At 37.7% G+C, this 19,771-nt stretch overlaps 1 protein-coding gene across 5 annotated transcripts in view; it reads left to right on the plus strand.

Annotated features, from left to right (window-relative positions):
* The window catches only part of Acaca (acetyl-CoA carboxylase alpha), a 260,615-nt gene that overhangs the window by 148,430 nt on the left and 92,414 nt on the right, over positions 1 to 19,771 (plus strand). For 4 of the 5 annotated variants that reach the window (XM_055620094.1, XM_055620096.1, XM_055620095.1 and 1 more), the window contains 6 exons: positions 6,367 to 6,390; positions 8,972 to 9,115; positions 9,898 to 9,994; positions 10,800 to 10,907; positions 15,964 to 16,020; positions 16,276 to 16,320. In XM_055620094.1, the coding sequence (XP_055476069.1) occupies positions 6,367 to 6,390; positions 8,972 to 9,115; positions 9,898 to 9,994; positions 10,800 to 10,907; positions 15,964 to 16,020; positions 16,276 to 16,320 (475 nt within the window). The remainder of the gene's footprint in view (positions 1 to 6,366; positions 6,391 to 8,971; positions 9,116 to 9,897; positions 9,995 to 10,799; positions 10,908 to 15,963; positions 16,021 to 16,275; positions 16,321 to 19,771) is intronic. The other variant, XM_055620092.1, reaches the window with a different exon arrangement.

The following is a 19,771-nucleotide window of genomic DNA, read 5'->3' on the forward strand; positions in this document are numbered from 1 at the left end:
AATGACTCCTTTTGTTTTGGATTCATGGTATTATCCCTGGGAGAGAGGAGGAAAAACACCTCTTAGGTTGCTATTTTTAGTAGTTATAGGAATTATAACTACACTGGGTGCAGATTTACACTGTAGTATTTTACACTGCTTTAACAATTACTCTGTTAAAACAGAGAATGTATAATCTTGTATCAGTGCAAAGCAGATTAGAACCTTTTCTCCCAATTGGGATTAACAATTAAAAAAAAATTCTTTGGCAAGAAAGTGTTTTGGGGGCTGGTATCTTCTTGAGACAAAGTCTTAAATATAGCCTAGGCTTGGTCTACAACTACTATATAACTAAGGATGACTTTGAACTCTAGATCCTCCTGCCTTCACTTCCTGAGTGTACGGATTGCAGGCGTGCACCACCATACCCGGCTTGAAAACACACATTTTATTTAACTAGTTACATTCTCTTTCCTAGCCCTATTTTTTAAGTTGTTCAGCACTTTGTTAGGAATGTCTTTGTAAGCCATCGTCCTAGCTAACAAAGCCATGGTGTTACCTGCCAGAATTCTCACTTCAGGTTTTGGCTACTGCTTTGACTTCCACAGTTTGGAATAGAACATGGATCTCTGTAATCTGACAGCAGCAGTGGAATTTGTTGTTGTTGTTTATTCAGAAATGCCTTTTGAATTGAAGGCCTGTGTTTTGTTGGGACTTGTTTATAGACTGTTGGAACATAGGCACATTTACAAACAAGTCGGGCAGCTCTGTGCAAGGAAAGATTCCTTTTTAGCACACTTGGTTTTATGTGTGTGTGGGTGTTTTGCCTGAATGTATGCCTGTGCACCATGTTCATGCCTGGTGTCCTCCGAGGCCGGAAGATGGCATTGGATCCTCTGAAACTGGAGTTAGATGGTTGTGAGCCACCATGTGGGTGCTGGGAATCAAACTCTAAAATAACAGCTGAGCCATCGCCCTGGCTGCTCAATGATTTTCTTTGTTTTAAATAGAATACTAGTTCATTGTTAATCCCTGTGATTTCCTGCCTCATCCATCTTGCTAGGCACTCTTTATGCCATGTGTCATTTTCTTCTTGAACTTTCTTCACAGTTCCCCAGTTTTTTTCTGAGAACTTTATTTTCACCGTACTTGCTTCCCCTAGTGTTGCTCACTAGAGCAGTCTGTTGTTAGAGCTTCACTCAGAGACATCCTTGATCTGGAGTTAGCTTTTTCTTCATGTACCTTTCTCTTGAACAGAAGCCAAAGAATAGTTAGAAACCTGTAACACATGTCTTTTTTTTGTATGTTTTCTTTTTTCTTTTTTTTTTTTTTCAAGCCTAAGAGTTGAGATTTTATTTGCTATTATGTATAATTTTTTTTAAGTGTCAGTTTTTAACTGTGACTTGTAACTGGTTAGGAGCTATCCTTGAGGGAGTTGTATGTAAGATTCTTCAATCAGTTTCTTGATACAGGGGTAGTTGATGCAGCTTGTCTACCTCAGGGAGCTAATTCTCTAGTTTTCACAGTCCATGAGCCCAGCTCTTTAGTGAGTTACTAGTTTTTTACATGGATTGATCCTAGAGCTCAGACTTTTATTGTTAGCAATTTTTTTCTTATTCTTGAGGCTTAGGGTCTAGAACTTGGGGTGTGTTTGTACCTGTCTTTCCCCCACCTCTAGCCTGCTCATATCCCCGCTCCTTTCCATTTCTGAAATCATGGTATCATTCACTGGTGCTAAAATTGCCAAAACCTATTATCCTAATGCTTTTATTTTCAACAGTTTGTGAGATGATTTAATGTTAGGATTTCACTTAACCTTGGTCATATTCAGTATTTTAGAATAATGTGGAAACAAGTTCTTCCATTACTCAGTGTAGTTAACATTCTAAAATGTAGCTATTTTATACAAATCTACCTAAAGCACATTATGCAGTAAACTTTGTGACAGCATATAGTGCTATATTATTGACAGGCTGGGAGTACAAAATTTAAAACTCAAAATAAATTTTGTATGTAACACACAGGTAACTTGGGCAATTTTTAAACCTTTTAATTCATGATTCACATAAGTATCAAAGCTGATGTTGGAGATGAAGGTATATATACTTGCTGTATATTTTTGTGCTTATTTTATAATGGACCTATTGGGGTTTCCACCTATTTCTTAGACAGACATCCATGCTTTTGTTAAGTTGGGTTGTATGGCACCTTCTTTCCTATTTGTTCCTTGTAAATCTGCCCTTCTGTGTTAGAGCGCTTTAGTTCAGGTACTTTGCTTTTCTCATGCTTTACTTTCAGAAGAGGTCAGCTGTGTTCTCTCCTGATAGCACATTTTGTTCCTAGCTGGGTTCAGTGGTTTTGGCACCTTAGGTGTTCAGTTGTTGGTCAGTGGTCTCAAGATTGTTTTATTTGTGAAGAAAATTAGAAATGAGAGGCTTTCCATGTCGCTAATTAGCAGCCTACCTTCATTCTTGAAATTTTTGATAATCTTTGACACTCAGAGATTAGACCCCTCTTTGGATAGTACTGAGATACTCAAAAGTCATCCAACTTGTAGCATTTTTAGCAGTGGGAGCACGTGATTGTGGTTAGCAGGCTAGAATGAGCTATAGATAGAGCACTACAGTGCTTGCTTTCTTCATTCAGCGTAGTGTGCTGATAAGATGCAAGCATCTGGCAGAAGAGAAGATTCTCAGCAGGTTTAAGTGCTTACCAAAGTGCTTTCCTGTGTCCATGGCTCAGCTTCCTGTCTCTGCTGTGTTATTTTGGCACTCAGGACTTGTAAGATTGGAGAGTCGAGTTTAAAACTCTCAATCTATCATTAGGGTAGCCCAAGGTCCCTTCTTGTCAGGAAAGACTAGCTGATTCCAGGGGGAAGGAAAAGCAGAATCCAGGGCACCTGTAAATCCCTGTAGTTTTGTGCTGTGGGTTTGCAGCTAATTATACAGCAGGCAGCAGTAATGTACTGCAACCCTGTTGGCATTCCTGTCTCAGGAATAGCGCAGTCTTCCAGCAGAGCAAAGAAGGGGCTTTGAAGAGGCTGCAAATGAATGAGGCAATGATCATTTTATTGTAAACTGAAGCTTTGCGATAGAATCAGGGCATCTGAACTGTGAGGAGATTGGGGAGGGACACCAAGGGAAATTCGTGTTTCAGGCATGTTTTACAGCTCTTGATTTAGATTCTTCTGCTGAAATACAGTCACACAAGGAGAACACCACTGGTCACAGCCAGTCAAATTGCTCTTTCTCCTTTGGTACTGTTGCTTCTGGCTGCTGGTAGGTTACTCAGCCGACCTCTGCTGTTTCTGCTTTGCTGCCTGATTTCAAAAGATTTGCCCTGTCCTGGCTCTCAGTCACAGCTTGATGTACCCACTGCCTGTGTGCATGCATCCTCGTCATTTTCATAGATGATTCTTTTTCTCTTTCTTTACCTTAGAAATTAAAATAGCTAGGAACATTTTTATATGATAAAAAGATACAGGTAGGCCCATCTAAAATCAAGCAAAATGGGTTGTATGGGGTGGTGTACAGGCTCAGAAAATCTTCAACTGCCAGAGAACAAACACTAATTTGTTAAACTAAAGAAAATTCAGCTAGCATACGGTAACTCTGACTTTGCATTCATATGGGCTCCCTAGCCATCATTGGCAGGCAGGTCAATAAAATAAGAGGCAACTTGATGCAAGAAACCTCAGGAACCAAAAGATTTCTCCTGTCTTTAAAGCCTATATTGATGTGGAATGCCAGCTTTAAGAACAAAAATGAGAAAATATAAGGTGTAGATTCTGGTTTGTGGTACCATATAGAACAGTATCTTTAGGAAAAAAATCTATCTTGTTGTGCACTTGTCATATCTGTCTGTAAAATGGAACTAATTTAAATTCCTAAAGGGAGAGTGAGTCCAGTACTTATCAAAACATACAAATGAAAGTTCAGCCTAATAAATGATCTGAATAGTTTAAAGAACAGAATTTAAAATTTAATGTACTTGAAAATATAGTTGATTGCCTTATTGAGGTGATGAATATGCAGTTGAATGTGGTAAATTTTATCTTATTTTAGCAATATAAATGGAATATTTGACCTATATCATATTTTTGCGTAGGCCATCGATGTAGACTTCTAGTGTCTCAAAATATTGTATAGTAGGCGGTGTTGATCGAATTCTTAAACTGATCTTAAACTCCTGTATAAGATAAATAGTCTTTAAGGATATGGCTAAGCATCTGTTTAGAAAGAGTTGGTCCTACCTTCTTGTTCATCTCTTTTATAACCCCCAAATTCTCAGTTTGCCAATGAGAATAAATTGGCCAAACTTGTCTCTCACATGATTGATTTGTAGCCATTCTTTTAATTAAATGATGATGTTGTGAGTTTTTGCTCTTTTTTTTTTTTTTTAAAAAAAAACCCACTTGTGTGTATATAATAATTCCTATACTATATACATACCCTTTGAGAGCTTGAAAGTTGCTGGTGGAGAAGAGCTGGCTTTTGGTTGGTAACTGGTGTGCTTTTTAGTGTAGGTCTTGTCCATCTAAAGACTCAACTTTTATCCTGTGAACACTCCCTAAGGGGTTAGGGTATTTACAGAAGTAGTGAGTCTATTTTATTAATTTAAGAAATTGGTTAATATTGTGCTATTGCCTAAATTCTGGAAACCTAGATGAATGGAGCCAGAGATTGCTTTGGTTGTAGGTTTCTTCTCTCTGACTGGGCTTCTTGGTAAGAGACTATACAGATTTACAAGGGTAAGGCACTCTGTATTCTTTTAGTCATCTGCAATAAGTTTTCTGTTTCACCACACCCAGCTCTGCTGTAGAATCTGTGTGCTTTGTGTATTCGTGAGGGCCAAATGCACTATAATTAAGAATCTCTCATAAATAAAGCCCATTCTCCCAAGTGAGAGCTCAAGGAATCCAGACAACGAAGGTTCAGGGTTTCAAGTAGCTCTTGTCTTTTGAGCTCACTCTGAAACAGGTTTGATACAAAGAGCATTGCTGGTCACAAATCACACAAGGTATACAGTTTGTGTGCAGTGATGTGTCATAGCCTTTTATTTATATGGCCAGTTCAGTCTGTCCTGCTCCTTTCACTGCTGTGAAAACTGCATCATTTTCTTTCCCTGATTCTCCTCAGCACCACCTGGTATGTTCTGTTCAGTAAGTGTTCTGTGTGCCAGAAAACCCCAATAATTAACCAGTGCTGATGAAAGAGTGTAAGAAGGGTAAGATATCAACCAATCAACACCTTACAGTACCCTTAAATTGTGGATGATATCCCTTTGCCATTTTAACATTGAAAGTAAGAGTTTTTGTTTGATTCATTTTATGTTTGAAAATGTCTGACATCAAAATTCTGAGAAATAGCTTCAAATACCAAAGAGAATGCAAGACTCTTCCCTTATTTCTCCTTTATGTCTTTCTCAATCTCTATTCATCTGTCTCTTCCTTTCTTTCTTTTTTTGTTTGTTTGTTTTGTTTTGTTTTTAGAGACAGGGTTTCTTCTGTGTTGCCCTGGCTGTCCTGGAATTCCCTCCGTAGACCAGGCTGGCCTCAAACTCAGGGATCCGCCTGTCTCTGCCTCTGCCTCTGCCTCCCAAGTTCTGGGATTAAAGGCTTGTACCACCGCTGCCCAGCTCAATCTTCCTTTTATGAGTTTGGCACATTCCTTATAAGGAAGTTCTAAAACTAGTCAAAATTAGGTACCATTTTATTAATGAAAGGACTGGAGTTTTCAAGCTAATAATAATTAAAAATAATTATCCTACATTCATTTAATCAAAGAATATTAACTATAGGAAGTTATGCCATACTATTAATATAACTTTGATTACTCAGGATGTTCAGTGCCCTTATGCTCCTGTGCTGCCTTTTAGAGAAGGAGAGTGGGGCTGAATTTCAGGGTGCCTGCATCACTGGATTCCCTTCTTACATATTCCAGTAAGACAATAAGAGAGGAGGAGCTATGGAACCAATTTCTGATTGCTCCTTTATAATAGGAGCAAGGAATAATCTAGACATTTTGTCAAGGATCATATTTCATGTTGCAGGTTAAGATGTGTTATATACTATAGCTTGGCTTTGACTTTTTACCAGTCTGTTTTACCACTACTCCATATTTTTTTGTAATGAGAGTTATTTAAAAAAAAAAAAATTCCTGTTAATACATCTGGACCCCTTCCTCAACAGCTGCTGTGGTGAGGTAGGTCAGGAAGATACCTCTTTGGAGGTACCCTGGGGGTTGAAGGGTAATGAGCACTTAATTATGTCTGCTGATGTTGGAGCTGCTCAACTGGAGCTCTTGGTGACTTGTATCTAGTCTGACAATTCTTTTATTATGGCTTTCACTAACCTATCAGTAACTAACTGTGGTTGTTTAATTACAGAGGGAACATCCCCACGCTAAACAGGTACCGTATGTTTAGTTTCTTTTCCAATTAAAAGCAGCTCCCCCTAAAAGCAACTTAGAATAGTGAAACAAGAGAAAAAAATTATACTAGAGTCAACAAACTAATGTGTTATCTTCTGCTAGGGAATCCTCAGTTTCCCTTTGGACATACTGAGTTGCTCTTTCTGTTTGGAAAAACAGTCTTCAGCTGTTCCAAAAGTACTTGAAAAATGTCAGTATGACAGAGACTACATTGAGCCCTGTGTGAGAGGGAGTGTGTCGACAGGCTCATGTTCAGCATTGCTGGCAACATCCTGAGTTCTCATTCTAGTTGGGACTTTCAGAGGAGAAACCTTTAAGGTTACTCTTAGCCCTGCAGCTTGTTCACAGTATGTTCAAGTTTTAGTTTCTCTAATTTGCTTCTCTTTTTAGAGGAGTAAAAATGCAGAAATAGCTGATCTCATGTTTCATCAGTTTGTGAACTATTTTTCTTAAGTGTTAATGTGTTACCATGATTTAAAAGTTATTTTATTTTATACCTGTAAGATTAACATTGGGAAACTACATTAAGTTTTGTTACTTTGAGCTGTGTGAAGAAGTTCCCAAGACAATATAATGCAAGTGATACTTTAGTATGTGTTTTGCGTTTCTCTGGCTTCTTCAGCCAAGCAAGGTCACATGCAAGTTTGAGAGGATAGCAATTCTGATTGGACTGAATCCATAAAATGCTAAAGCAGTGATTAATTGGTGGCACATTCTTTGTAGGTACTACATGTGAAAATATTTATAGGCTTATTTTTTCTCTTCCCTTGTAATGCTAAATAACTAAAACAAATTATAGCATTATAGCTCTTTTAAATGTGGAAAGCAAGAGTGTGTTTTTGTTGATCCCCTCTGTCTTCCTTAGAGAGTAAGCTTGGTTCAGTTCTGCCAACCTTAGCTGTTCTGGCCCATGAGCATGGAGATAGAGGGAAACTGAATCTCGTATATATTTCCCATGGGGTTCTGTCAAGTGAAAAAAAAATTTTTTTTTAACCCTATGTTTGCCACAAATACAGCCTGTTAGTTTATTTAGAGGGGTTTCCATTTAAATATTATCTGGAACCCTTTGTCTCTTTTCTGTCTAATAATAGGCAGATAGAAAAGATGCCTCACAAACTTGCTCTTTTGATAAGTGTACTTGGTGATCCTAGAAATCAGGATAATAGCATTTCTGAGTTAACGCAGCTCAGAATCCCAGTTTCTAGTGAACACCATGTGTAAGACCTGCTTGATGTGCTGCATTTCTTTTCTTTTCTTTTTTTTTTTTTTTTTGCCTATGGTATCAGTGGTTTCCTCTCTCGCTCTGCCTTCTGTTTCCCAATACTGTTGAGAGATGAAGTTCCCATCCTGTTGTCATCATTTGCCAAAACAATAAAAACCAGGAGTGTCAGTCTCTTTAGTCTGTGTGAGCAGCATCCCCGTCCTATGACCTGTACATTTCCTTTTATGAACGTGATGTGCAATGGGGCCCAGATCTCAAGCTCACATTGCTCTCTCTTCCTCCTGCAATATTGCGGGTGGTGTTCTTCAGGGAGATTTTTGAATAGTTTTTTCAAAGAACAGGTGTCATCATCTCACTCTGAACTTGCTTCAGATCAATACACTGGTAATGTGTCAGACAAATCCTGGAGGCATCCTTTACCTTGGTCCTTCCTAACAGGCTGACCTGATTGGTCATTCAGAAATACCTTATGATATTATTTATGAGTACATTCTGCTGAGATGCATCAAAGAATATTCATATTCATTATGGATTTAGGTTGAACAAATCAGTTCTGTTCTCTTGAAGCATCTCCATTTAGCAGCTGTTTGTCATGCTTACACATACTTTGAGACCAACGCTCTGCCTTTGTATCTTGCTAGAAGTTAATAAGGCTTATAGTGGAGATGTTTTTGCTGTAGCATAAAACTGTTTAAGTATACAAAGGAATTTTTGCAATATGGGCTTAAACTCTTTCAAAAAGGGAGAACTATAATCAATAAATATCTGTTCATCTACTACCAAAGGGAAAGGTAAATACCTCAATAATTTTTTTGAGATCGACCGTTCTATAAATAATAACTTGCTATGGTTATTTATTAAACCACTTCATTCTTCTTTATTAGGATTACTGCTTTGATATTCATAAAACTATATCTGGGAATGTTTAACCCATTACTATTCCTAAGGGACAAAAATGTCTTAAATATTGAATAATTGCAGTTCACTTGGCTTGCCTACTGTTTTTTAAAGGAAGAAAGGAGATGGGGAAGATGCAGGATGGTTTTTAACCCCTATGTACTGCTCATTCATCCACTATATCATCTCACTATGTTAAAGACTCATGCAATTTCCTGGTGGTCCTTAAGATTTCTATCTGAAAAAATTTGGAGTGATAAAACTACAGTGTTGAGAAATTCAAATAAAATGTGAATCTTACCACTGCCTTATCTATAGTGGGAGGGAAAAACCATATCTGCTCTGCAACCTGACCCTATACGAATGTTTTTTCTACATCTCCTTTTGTTAATCTCCCAGTCCTTGCTTCTTTTCTAATGAACCTGATTGCATTGCTGTTTAGAATGTCGTTTGCCTCCAACCTCAACCACTATGGCATGACTCATGTAGCTAGTGTCAGCGATGTTCTGTTGGACAACTCCTTCACTCCACCTTGTCAGCGGATGGGCGGAATGGTCTCTTTCCGGACCTTTGAAGATTTTGTCAGGTAAGGCGTTATAGGACTGTGTCTGTACAAGGGAAGCCATGGACCTCTAGTCTTGGAGGTCTCACTTTCTGAAAAATAAAGATTCCCCTGAAGAGCCATGAGCCAGCCAAAGAGATACAGCCTTCATTGTATATGCCCTCAGAGAGATAGGTATCTTCTGATTTCTACTCTTCGTTCAGATTCTCTCAGCCACTCCTTGCAGTATAAAGCCTGGTCCAGGGGGAAAAAAAAAAAGAAACAAGCAAAATCATCTTTTCCTCAGGAGCTAACAGAAGAAGCTGTCTGCTCTGTGATGAGTGAAATGTCAGGAGAAATTAAACACAACACTAGAGTGAGCCCCACTAGAGACGATACATCTTTTGATTAAATGCATTCAGCATCTATCTCTTGATGCATTACCCTAGGGGGAGGGGTAATTACACTGGCCTGTCACAGCTCCAGTCCCGGGCTCCTTCTGCTACTTTAAGAGCAATGATGACAGCACTGCACATATCTTACGTATGAAAACAAAACAAAACCAAAAAAGCTCTATATCATTTTTTAAAAGAAAAAATATATATGGTTTATTAAAGTTTAAACAATCCATCCTCCTAATTTCTGCCACTTGGTAATATTTTGCATGTCATCTTTAGCTGCTGGTGTTTCTATTTTGCTGACTGTTGAACACATGGTAGGGTAGATTATTCTTTTAGACTCAGCTACCATGCAGCATTAATTTCCTGCCACTTGGGTTTTTATTGTGGATGTTTCTCTGATTTTTGTTGTTGTTGTTTTGTTTTTAGGATCTTCGATGAAATAATGGGCTGCTTCTGTGACTCCCCACCCCAAAGCCCCACATTCCCAGAGCCCGGTCATACTTCACTCTATGATGAGGACAAGGTATAGTATTGCATTTGGAATATCACTTTGCACTCTAGACTTGTATTGTACTATATTTTTCTGACTTCAGAATTGTAATGAGACGAATTCAGCTTTTTATACTATGTTACATTACTTGATTTTGTATGTCTCTTCAAAAAAACTTAAAGAATAAATAGATATAAATTCTAAATTTATGAAATACTGTAGTAATTTTGACAAAGAATGTAGTCCATTAGAGCTGTCCTTGGGTCTACTAGCACTGCTTCAAAGATTAGTTTCTGGAGTTCCCATGCAATGAGAGCTTACGTCTTCTTATATGGTACTATAATAGTCCTCAGGAAATGGTGGACTTGGATATTTTGTTCTTAAAGATATCCTTTTGTTAAAACCTTTTGTTAATTTTGCAGTAACCGAACATTCTGTTCTTTCCTTCCATTATTTCCCCATGGTTTGATAAACACATCATTTGACAACCTCTAAGTATAGTAAATGGGACTATGTTACAGTGTTTTTTTCCCCTCATGTAGATTGTTTCATTCTGCCTGTGAAAAAAAGACATTATGACTTCCAGGTTCATTTCAAGATTTGAAACAACTTCAAACCACAGCCTTTTGAGGACTTATATGCTTTGTTTAACTCTGCTGTGACAGCTGGGCAGTAGCTTGAGTGTGCTTATTCCCACAGAGTAGCAAACCAGAATACCCCGTGGACATATGCCTTTGTTCCACCAGGCATTGTCACTTCTTCCAGCTTCTGCAGCAGCCAGTGTCATCTTCTTGTTTGTTTGTTTGTTTGTTTGTTTGTTTGTATTCTTGGGTTACAGGTCCCCAGGGACGAACCAATACACATTCTGAATGTGGCTATCAAGACTGATGGTGATATTGAGGACGACAGGCTTGCAGCTCTGTTCAGAGAGTTCACCCAGCAAAATGTGAGTCCTTGATGGGGTAAAAAGTTGGAGGTGCCTCTTTCCTGCTGGTTGCTTCATAGTCTTCCTACCTTTAAAGTTTGTCATTGTTAATACTGTGTCTTTTATCATAACTCCCAAGACTATGGCTAGTTTTGCCTACAGGAAAAAAAAAATTCCAAAGTAATTTAATGATCTATACTGATTATCTTTTTAGACAAGACCTCAGATAATCAACTGTCTCTAAGAAAATATGTTTCAATATCTCTCCTAGAGCTTCAGTTTTGAACATTCATTGTTCATTCTTAAATTCATCTGCTGAATATATTCCTTTGGTGACAAGCTCTATATGTGCCAAAACTCTGCCCCCGCACTCCTCTTAAAAATATTTGCAATACTTCCAGCTTCCTTTTCATCTTTTGTTACTTGAGTGTATTAGTTACATACCTACATATGTGTGTGTATGTGTGTAGTTTTTTGTTGTTGTTTTGGTTTTTTGTTGTTGTGATTTTCTGTGACAAAGCGTTGCCCTGGCTACCTGGAACTCACTGTGTACACCATGTTAGCCTTAAACTCAAAGAGATATACCTGCTTCCCAAGTATTTGAAATAAAGGGCAGCTTACATCTTTATTTTTAATGACAGCCTGACACAAAGTTGAGTGTTTTTGTTGTTGGTTTGGTTTGGTTGTTTTGTTTTGTTTTTAGAGACAGGGTTTCTCTGTGTAGCCTTGGCTGTCCTGGAACTAGCTCTGTAGACCAGGCTGGCCTCGAACTCACAGAGATCCACTTTTCTCCTGAATACTAAGATCAAAGGCAGCTTACATTTTAAAACAACAATGATAATGTTTATTTATAAAGAAATTTCATCTCAATTTATTTGCACTTTTCTACAATCTCACAAGCTTTTTGAGCTGGGAGTTCTAGTTGTACACATGAAAAAAAGATCAAACTTCTGAGAGTTTAATTATTACTGCTTTATGACCAAGTGGAAGATAATGGAGCAAAAGCTTTCATGTCAGAGCTAGAAGACTTGAAAAATGGTACATTTAAAAAAAATATTTGAGTTCTCCATCTGCATGTACAGCTGCGCTCCAGAAGAGGGCACCAGATCACATTATAGATAATTGTGAGCCACCTTGTGGTTGATGGAAATTGAACTCAGGACCTCTGGAAGAATAGATAATGCTCTTAACCACCAAGCCATCTCTCCAGCCCAGAAAATGGTATATTTATTCCCATAGAACCTAGTTCGGGGAACTGAGTAGACATGTTTAAGACAGTAATCAACAGTGGTAATGGTACGGGGGATAGAAATCTCTGGCCTCCTGTGTATCAGGCAACTGCTTTATTATTGAGCTGAATTTGTGAAGTTTTAGATCCCTAAGTGTGCTCTTAAAACTGCCTTTAGTGGCCATGCCCTTGCATTACAGTTGAAGGGACAATACTTACCACTTGTTGTAAAGAACTCAGTAAATATTAAAACTTAATTCAGTACTCTGGAAACTTAGCGCCCTTGGCATTCAGATCAGATAATGCTCATGGTAGATACCTAGGGGGGGAACGGTGATGCAATTAACATGAGTCAGCACTTACTCCGACACTCAGAGCAAGAAACTGATGTTGGGATTACAGTGGCCAACACAAGGAGATGGTACTTCCAGAGGGGGAAAATTCTCTGGCTTGTTAATCTTCTCTGGAAAATGAGTATACTGCCTTTAGGTGGTAACTATCTAAAATCAAGCTTTGGCCAGTGACTACATTTACCTCAGTATAGGAGTTCTGCTGTACATGGCAACAGCTCCTTCATAGACTAAGTCAGTGAACGTTTCTGTCTAGACTTTTAGGTGTAAATAACCTATCTTTGATTGTGTTTTTATAACTTTAGGCTTTTTGTTTTCCTAGGACCTATGGATTGCATACCTTTATGAAGTGATCTAAAGAGGTTCCTCCAGTTTCACACATCGAGTCATAGGGAAATCGTAGTATCTTTGTCTGAGGCATTTAGAAGGGTCAGGGCAGAATGCTAATACTATGAGCCTAGAGAAAGCTTATCTTAGAATATTTGCTATTTTCATCTACATATTTTTAAAATAGATGTGAGAAGAGATAGATAGGCAATTTTGAAAAAAACTGGAGCGATAAGTCGTTTTGTTTTTCACTTCATAATCATACTTCTAGCAGTTTAGAAAAAGTTTTTTTTTAAGGCACACATTAAACTATCAAATAGGTTGATCCAAATTGTCCAAATAATCTTCTAGTCCCAGCATGTCTTTTTTTCTCTCATAGAAATTAGGATCATATATTTGTAAATGACTTGTGGAGGAGATTGAAGCAGTCAGTGTAAATGGAGTTTCTCCAGGTGATGACGCCTAATCGCTGGGTAATAGCTGTGGACTTGCTGTGAGACCCGCATTATTACAATGTAATCAGAATCCTGTTGCTCTGCTGTTATTGTCAGCCACTTGTGGAATTTTAAAAGCAATAACAATTTTGATTTTAAATCATGGCATTATTAAAGTTATTTTCTTCCCTTGCCAGAACATAGCTATTGATGCTTCTCTTTGAAGGACTCGGCTGTAGTGGAATTCTCTGTTGGTGTCTGAAGAGTCTGTCGCTCAGCATACTGAGAGAGCATCCCCACAGCTCCGTTCTTTTAACACATTGTTTATTATAATGCCGGCATTTGTTTACTTACACTGAAGAGTACGATTACAGTGGGAATAAGTTTTAAGTGTGGTTAGACTAAAATTTACTTATTTTACCTAGGAATTTATCATGGAAGTTTGTTTATAGAAAATATATTTTTCCATTAGTTTTTGCTTATGCTATCAATAATAGCAATGCTATTATTCAGTATTTTCATAGTAGAAATACAGAAATAGGATGAAATGATAGAGAAACATGCTTTTTTTTTTAATCCTATATTTTATCTCTAATGTTAAGATTGGAGGCCAGCAAGATGGCTCAGTTGGTTAAAGATACCTGTCACCAAGTCTGATGGCCTACATTTAATCCTCAGTGCCCACACTTGTATAGACATAAACACACAAATAGATAAATGTAATTTTTAATTTTATTTTACATGTATGAATGTTTTGCTTACATGTATGTTTGTGTCCACATTTAGGGCCCATGGAATCCAGAAGAGAATGTTGGGTATCCTACAATAGTATAGTTGGGTATAACAGTGTAGTTGGGTATAACTACAGCAGTAGTTATAGCTAGGTCTGAGCTGCTATGTGGGTACTAGGAATCAAACCTCGGTCCTCTGGAAGGAGAGCAGTACTTTTTAACCAGTAATCTATCTCTCCAGTCCCAGTAAATGCAATTTTAATGATTAGAAAAAGAACCTGATTATAAACTGTTCAAGTTATATAGTAAAGAATGTGATCAAACTACATACAGTATTGCTGCAGGCTGTAAAAATCTCTTTTTCTTTGTGTTATTCATGAATTCTCCCAATTCATTGGGATTGCTTTCCTGCTTACTACCATGTAGCTCCTTTGTAATGACCTTAAAAACATTTAAAACTTAATATTTGTTTGTCTTTTGAAGCAAATGAACATTATAGAATTGAGGAAAGCTTAGGTCTGGGAGTTCAGGACTCACAGAGGCTATCTTGAAGCCAGTGGTCTCTGTTGACTCCTCACATTTTATTTGCCTATACCAAGTGGATCTATGAATGATCCCTAGGTGTAAAGGCCTGATAAACACTGTTTTTAACACCTATCTTTTAAAGACAGCAACTTGCTTTAGTCTAGGTTGTTGTTGAAGTTATGACCCTTTTCCCACAGCCTCCTGAGTGCTGGGATTGCATGCATTGCATGCCAAGCCTAGCGGCTCTTCTGTTTATAATTTTAAAAAACACACATTTTAGAGTGTGTCTGTCTGTCAGTCTGTGGAGGTGTGCACATGATTGCAAGTGCTCACAGAGGCTAGAGTTTTCAGATTCTCCTGGAACTGGACTTACACACAGTTGTGAGTTGCCTGATGTGGGTACTGAGAATTGAACTCTAGTCCTCGAGAAGAACAATACATGCTCATATCTGGTGAGCCATCTCTCCAGCCTCCAAAGTAATATTTTTATTAATTCTTGGAGAATTTTTGCCAATCTAGTTTGAACATATGCATCCTCTCTCTCTCTCTCTCTCTCTCTCTCTCTCTCTCTCTCTCTCTCACAAACACACACACACATACACACACACACACACACACACATTTATGCTCTCACCTTGCTTCCCACTCACCTTTTAAGTTTTCTTCTTTCTCCTTCTCATCCTTATCTCCTTCTTTTCCTACTTCTTCTTGCTCTACTACTCTCCTGGGAATGAGGCCTGCCCTGGATTGTACTCAAGCTATCGGGGCTCATATCATTAAAGAAAACTGACTCACAATAGGCAGATCTTCCCATCTCAATTAATGTAATCAAGATTATCCCATGCAGGGTCTGGAGAGATTCCTCAGCAGTTAAGAACCCTGCCCGTTCTTTCAGTGGATTTGAATTTGATTTTCAGCTGTCACAGGGCATCTTAAAACCATCTGTAACTCCAGTTTCAGGAGAGCTGATGACCTTTTCTGGCCTCTTTGGGCACTACATACATATGATGCACAGACATACACTTAGCTGAAACACCCGTACACAGAAAACAAAAACAAAAGAAACCTTTTTTTTTTTTTTTTTTTTTTTTTTTAATTATCCCAAACAGACATGCCCACAGCCCAACCTGATCTAAACAATCCCTGACTGAGACCTCCTTCCTCTAAGATTCTAGGTTGTCACCTTGACAATTAAAATTAAAAAACTAAGCATCACAGGACATTTTACCTTTAGGTGATTAGTCCTGACTTTATATGACCCTTGCTTCTCCACAAAATTTTCTTTTTATTCCCTCCTGAACAATATAACATTTATTCTTTAACACTTAATCCTAGGCACAATGTTCAAATTTATTTCTAATTTTGATGGTTCTGAGATGAGTTCTGTATTCTAGAAATAGTGCTTATTTCAGAATCTTGTAAAGACTAAATAAGATAAAATTTCAGTTGTCATCTATCCTATGTTTTACATGTTTTTCATAGAAAGCTACTCTGGTTGAGCATGGGATCCGGCGACTTACATTCCTGGTTGCACAAAAGGTATTGACATGTGAATTATATCTGTCTAGTGTTTATGTTGCCATCACAATTTTAAACATAAGTGGGGTTACAGTAATATGTAAATTCTATGTAAAAAATAACTATTTCTTTATAAATTTAATTTTTAAAAAGCTTTTGATAATTCTGGGAAGGACCTTCTAAACTTATCATGTTATTCAGTAGTTTTTAATATTTTTACTTATTGCCAGTTTCTGCTGATTTATTCTTCTCTCTCCCCATTTTTTTATTTGAAAGGACTTCAGAAAACAGGTCAACTGTGAAGTGGATCAGAGATTTCATGTAAGTAAAAGTTTCAACTATAAAAGTTTTTATCTACTTTCCACTAAGTACCCTAAACATTATGGCTGAGTTATTTGGAAAGGCGAGATGAGTGCCATCCCTCTAAAGTACGGGAATAAATTTTTAATTCTATCTAATATTTTGGGGTAAGTTTTCTTCTTATTTTAACTCTGCTTTAGAAGTCTCAGGGTAGCTCTGGGACATAGATAAGGATGAGTGTGTACATTGTCTCTGTTGAATAAGAAATAGCAACTCACAGTCATTTCCCTCCACATTTCTCGTACACAGTGAGTTAATAAGAAAGCAGTACTGAGGGTGGGGAAAGAAAAGAGTACTGGTTACATGGATACAAGTTCTCATCAAGAAATCTCAGTACTTAAGGCCAGTGATTTTTTTGTTTAAAATGCCTTTGTAGAGCCCAAGTTGCTATTTTTGTTTTATGTTAATTCCAAGAGCAGGAATAAATAAGTTTTAAGCATTCTTTGTACTCTCTCATTTAACTGTATTAACTCAACATTTGTGATGTTAAGATTTTTATTGGAATGCAAGTTAATATAGCAGGCATCTGAACTTTAGTTTACACTGAGGTCATACCCTGTATGGAGATAGCAGTAAGGCCAGAAACCTAACCTGTATTCATGATGTCACTCAAAATGACTAATGTTTCATTACAAATTGCTTCTGTGTAAAGCCAAATGTGGTGGCACATGCCTGTAAGCCCAGCACTCTAGGAGGCAGAAGTGGGTAGATATCTGTGAGTTCAAGGCCAGCCTGGTCTACAAAGTGAGTCTAGAACAGCCAAGGCAACTCAGAGAAACCCAGTCTCAAACAAAAACCAGAAGGAAAAACAAATTGCTTCTGTGTAGCATAGTAAGAAGATTCCAAGGGTGTTAGGAAGTCTTGTTTTTTTCTGAGAAAATTATTACTGTTTTTGTTGTTGCTGTTTATTTATTGTAGCAATTAAAACAATTATGCTACTACTCAAGTACTGCTCATTTGTGATAATGAACAGGGAACATTTTGGGTTCTGGAAAGGTTTCGTACAGTCACCTTCCCAATCTTTCTAGTCTCTAGAGAAGCGAGAGAGCCTACCCTGCAAGCTACACAGCTAAGATTTTTCTGACAAGCTTTAGGAAATGTTGTGGACTACACAACTCCCTTGTGTTCTTGGTGTCAGGAAATCCAGCTGGGCGCAAGTATAGATCAATCAATAACTTCAGAGAGGAAACAGGAGCCAGTGGGAAAGTATGAAGGGCTTAGAGAGAACCCTGGGGCCTTAAGAAGAAAAATCAGGAGCTTAGAGAATAAAATTGATACTTGAGGATAGAATATGAGTGCCCATGAATAAACACCGTGGCTGGTGGATGCTATCAAATTAAGATACACACTCTAGAAGCCAGGCCCTGGTCGAGCATCAGAATTGGGCTAGACTAAGCAAGCTCACTCTTCCTATCACAGACATTGAAATACTGGCATATCAAAGAGACTGACATGAATTAGTAACATTACTTTTTGCTAAGAGTGCATTTAGTGTCATCATGTGTACACTACAATTACTGGTTTCCGTGGTCATTCCGTGGGCAAATAAAGCTGTCCCTAAAATTTTCCAAACAACCAAAATTCTTTGTTCTCGTTAACATTTTTTTATTTTTACTATAGATATAACACACACACAAAATACAGCAATAAGTAAGTTACATCAAAACAAAACAAAATTTTTATTTCTGAGTCTATATTATGTCTTAGAGTCTATCTAACTGCTTGATTATTTTTTTTTCCTCCTGCTGTTGTCATATTTCTGAATTTAGGCTGCAAAGTGATGTGTGTAGCTCAAATCTATTAATAAGGCTGCCAGGCTGGTCTTCTAGATGTTATTGTTCAGTTTTTATTTATAGTGGGAAATCGGTGTGATTAAAAATGCTTTCATTTTTTATGATTCTAGAAAGGCTGCTTCAGAGCCAAGTGAACATTTGAAGTTTAGTTGTGGGCTGAATTTGCTTTAAGGAATGAGATGCTTTCATGTTTGGCTCTCTAAAAATGAGTATTGGCTTTGCAAGGGACAAGGGCAGCTGTCACTGAACTGCCAGGAAACCTTGGCAGTCATGTACAAGTCCAGGACCCTAGTCCTGCTTTGAGTTTTTCTGTTGGCGGTAGCTTGCCATTCATGAAGAATACTTAGCCTCTGTCATCTTGTCTGATATGTGCTTGGTCCATAGTTAGTGTAGTGTGAAAAAGAGGAAGCTTTCCAGGAGTGTTAGAAATGAATCCCTTGATCTCTCTGGCTTCCTGGTAATCCTTAGTGACGTATGCAGCCTCCTGTGTTCTACACTGTGAAATCCCTGTATTACTGAATAGAACAGAGAATGTGCCCCTGGTGCTGCAAGGAGAAGAAAAAGCTTACCAAGTTTTTTTAAAGAAGAACATTGGTTGGTGTGGAGTGAAACAAACTGCTCTTTCAAAGTCATAGATGTTTCCAACTACCCTAAAACCATGAGACAAATGAGAACCAGGCAAAAAGAGGGACTCATAGCAAGGCAGTGGTGGTTCACACCTTTAATCCCAGCACCTGAGGTGCATAGGCAAGCAAATCTCTGAGTTCAAGGCCAGCCTGCTCCAAGGAGCAAGTTCCAGAACAGAAACCCAAATAAACAACAACAAAAAACAAACAACAGCAGAAAAAAAAAAAAAAAAACGAAAAAGGAGGGATTCCCAGAGTGCTATGAGGTTCTTTTTCTGATACCAGTGAATTTATAAGCATCTCAATACTTCATCCTGAGGTCAGGGTGACCCCAGAAAGCTGGCCACTGCTATGTGCACTGCTGCCTTGATTGCCTGACTCTATACACAGCTATCACACCAGCAGTAAAAACAATGGGTGTGGAATCTGTTTTCATAGCCAACTCATTAAGTCAAGTCTCCTTAATGAGAAGCAAAGAGCTGCTTAAAATTAATGTTTAAATAGGAACTTGGAGGAAAACAAGTATGTACTTTTAAATTTATCTGTTGCATTAAAAAAAAAAATCCCTGAAAAGAAAATATGTCTATTGAATTGCTTTTTGTTTGCTTGGGTTTTTTTTTTTTTTTTTTTTTATTGCCTTTTCTTTCTTCTTTTAATTTTATTTGGAGGGTTTGGAGCAGGCTCTCACTCTGTGCTTTCAGCCTCCCAAGTGCTGGAGCTGTAGGCATAGCCTGTTCCGCAAAATCTTATAACTGTGGCTTCTTGAATTTCTCTAAGTATTAAGTTGTGTTTAGTCACATTAATATTTTAAATTTTAAATTCCAAATGGTTTGTAAAAAGCTAATTGATATATATTATGCTTTTTAAAATTTGAGTTCTCTCTATTTTTTAAGCAAAGATATTTCAATACTATTAATGGATATTTTTAGAATTTCTTTCTCTTTTTTAAAAGAAAAAGGTAAGTTCCAAATAATGTGTCAGAATTGTAAATAA

This window comes from Psammomys obesus, unplaced genomic scaffold (assembly GCF_907164565.1).
Source record: "Psammomys obesus unplaced genomic scaffold, mPsaObe1.curated_primary_1811, whole genome shotgun sequence".
NCBI classification, from domain to species: domain Eukaryota; kingdom Metazoa; phylum Chordata; class Mammalia; order Rodentia; family Muridae; genus Psammomys; species Psammomys obesus.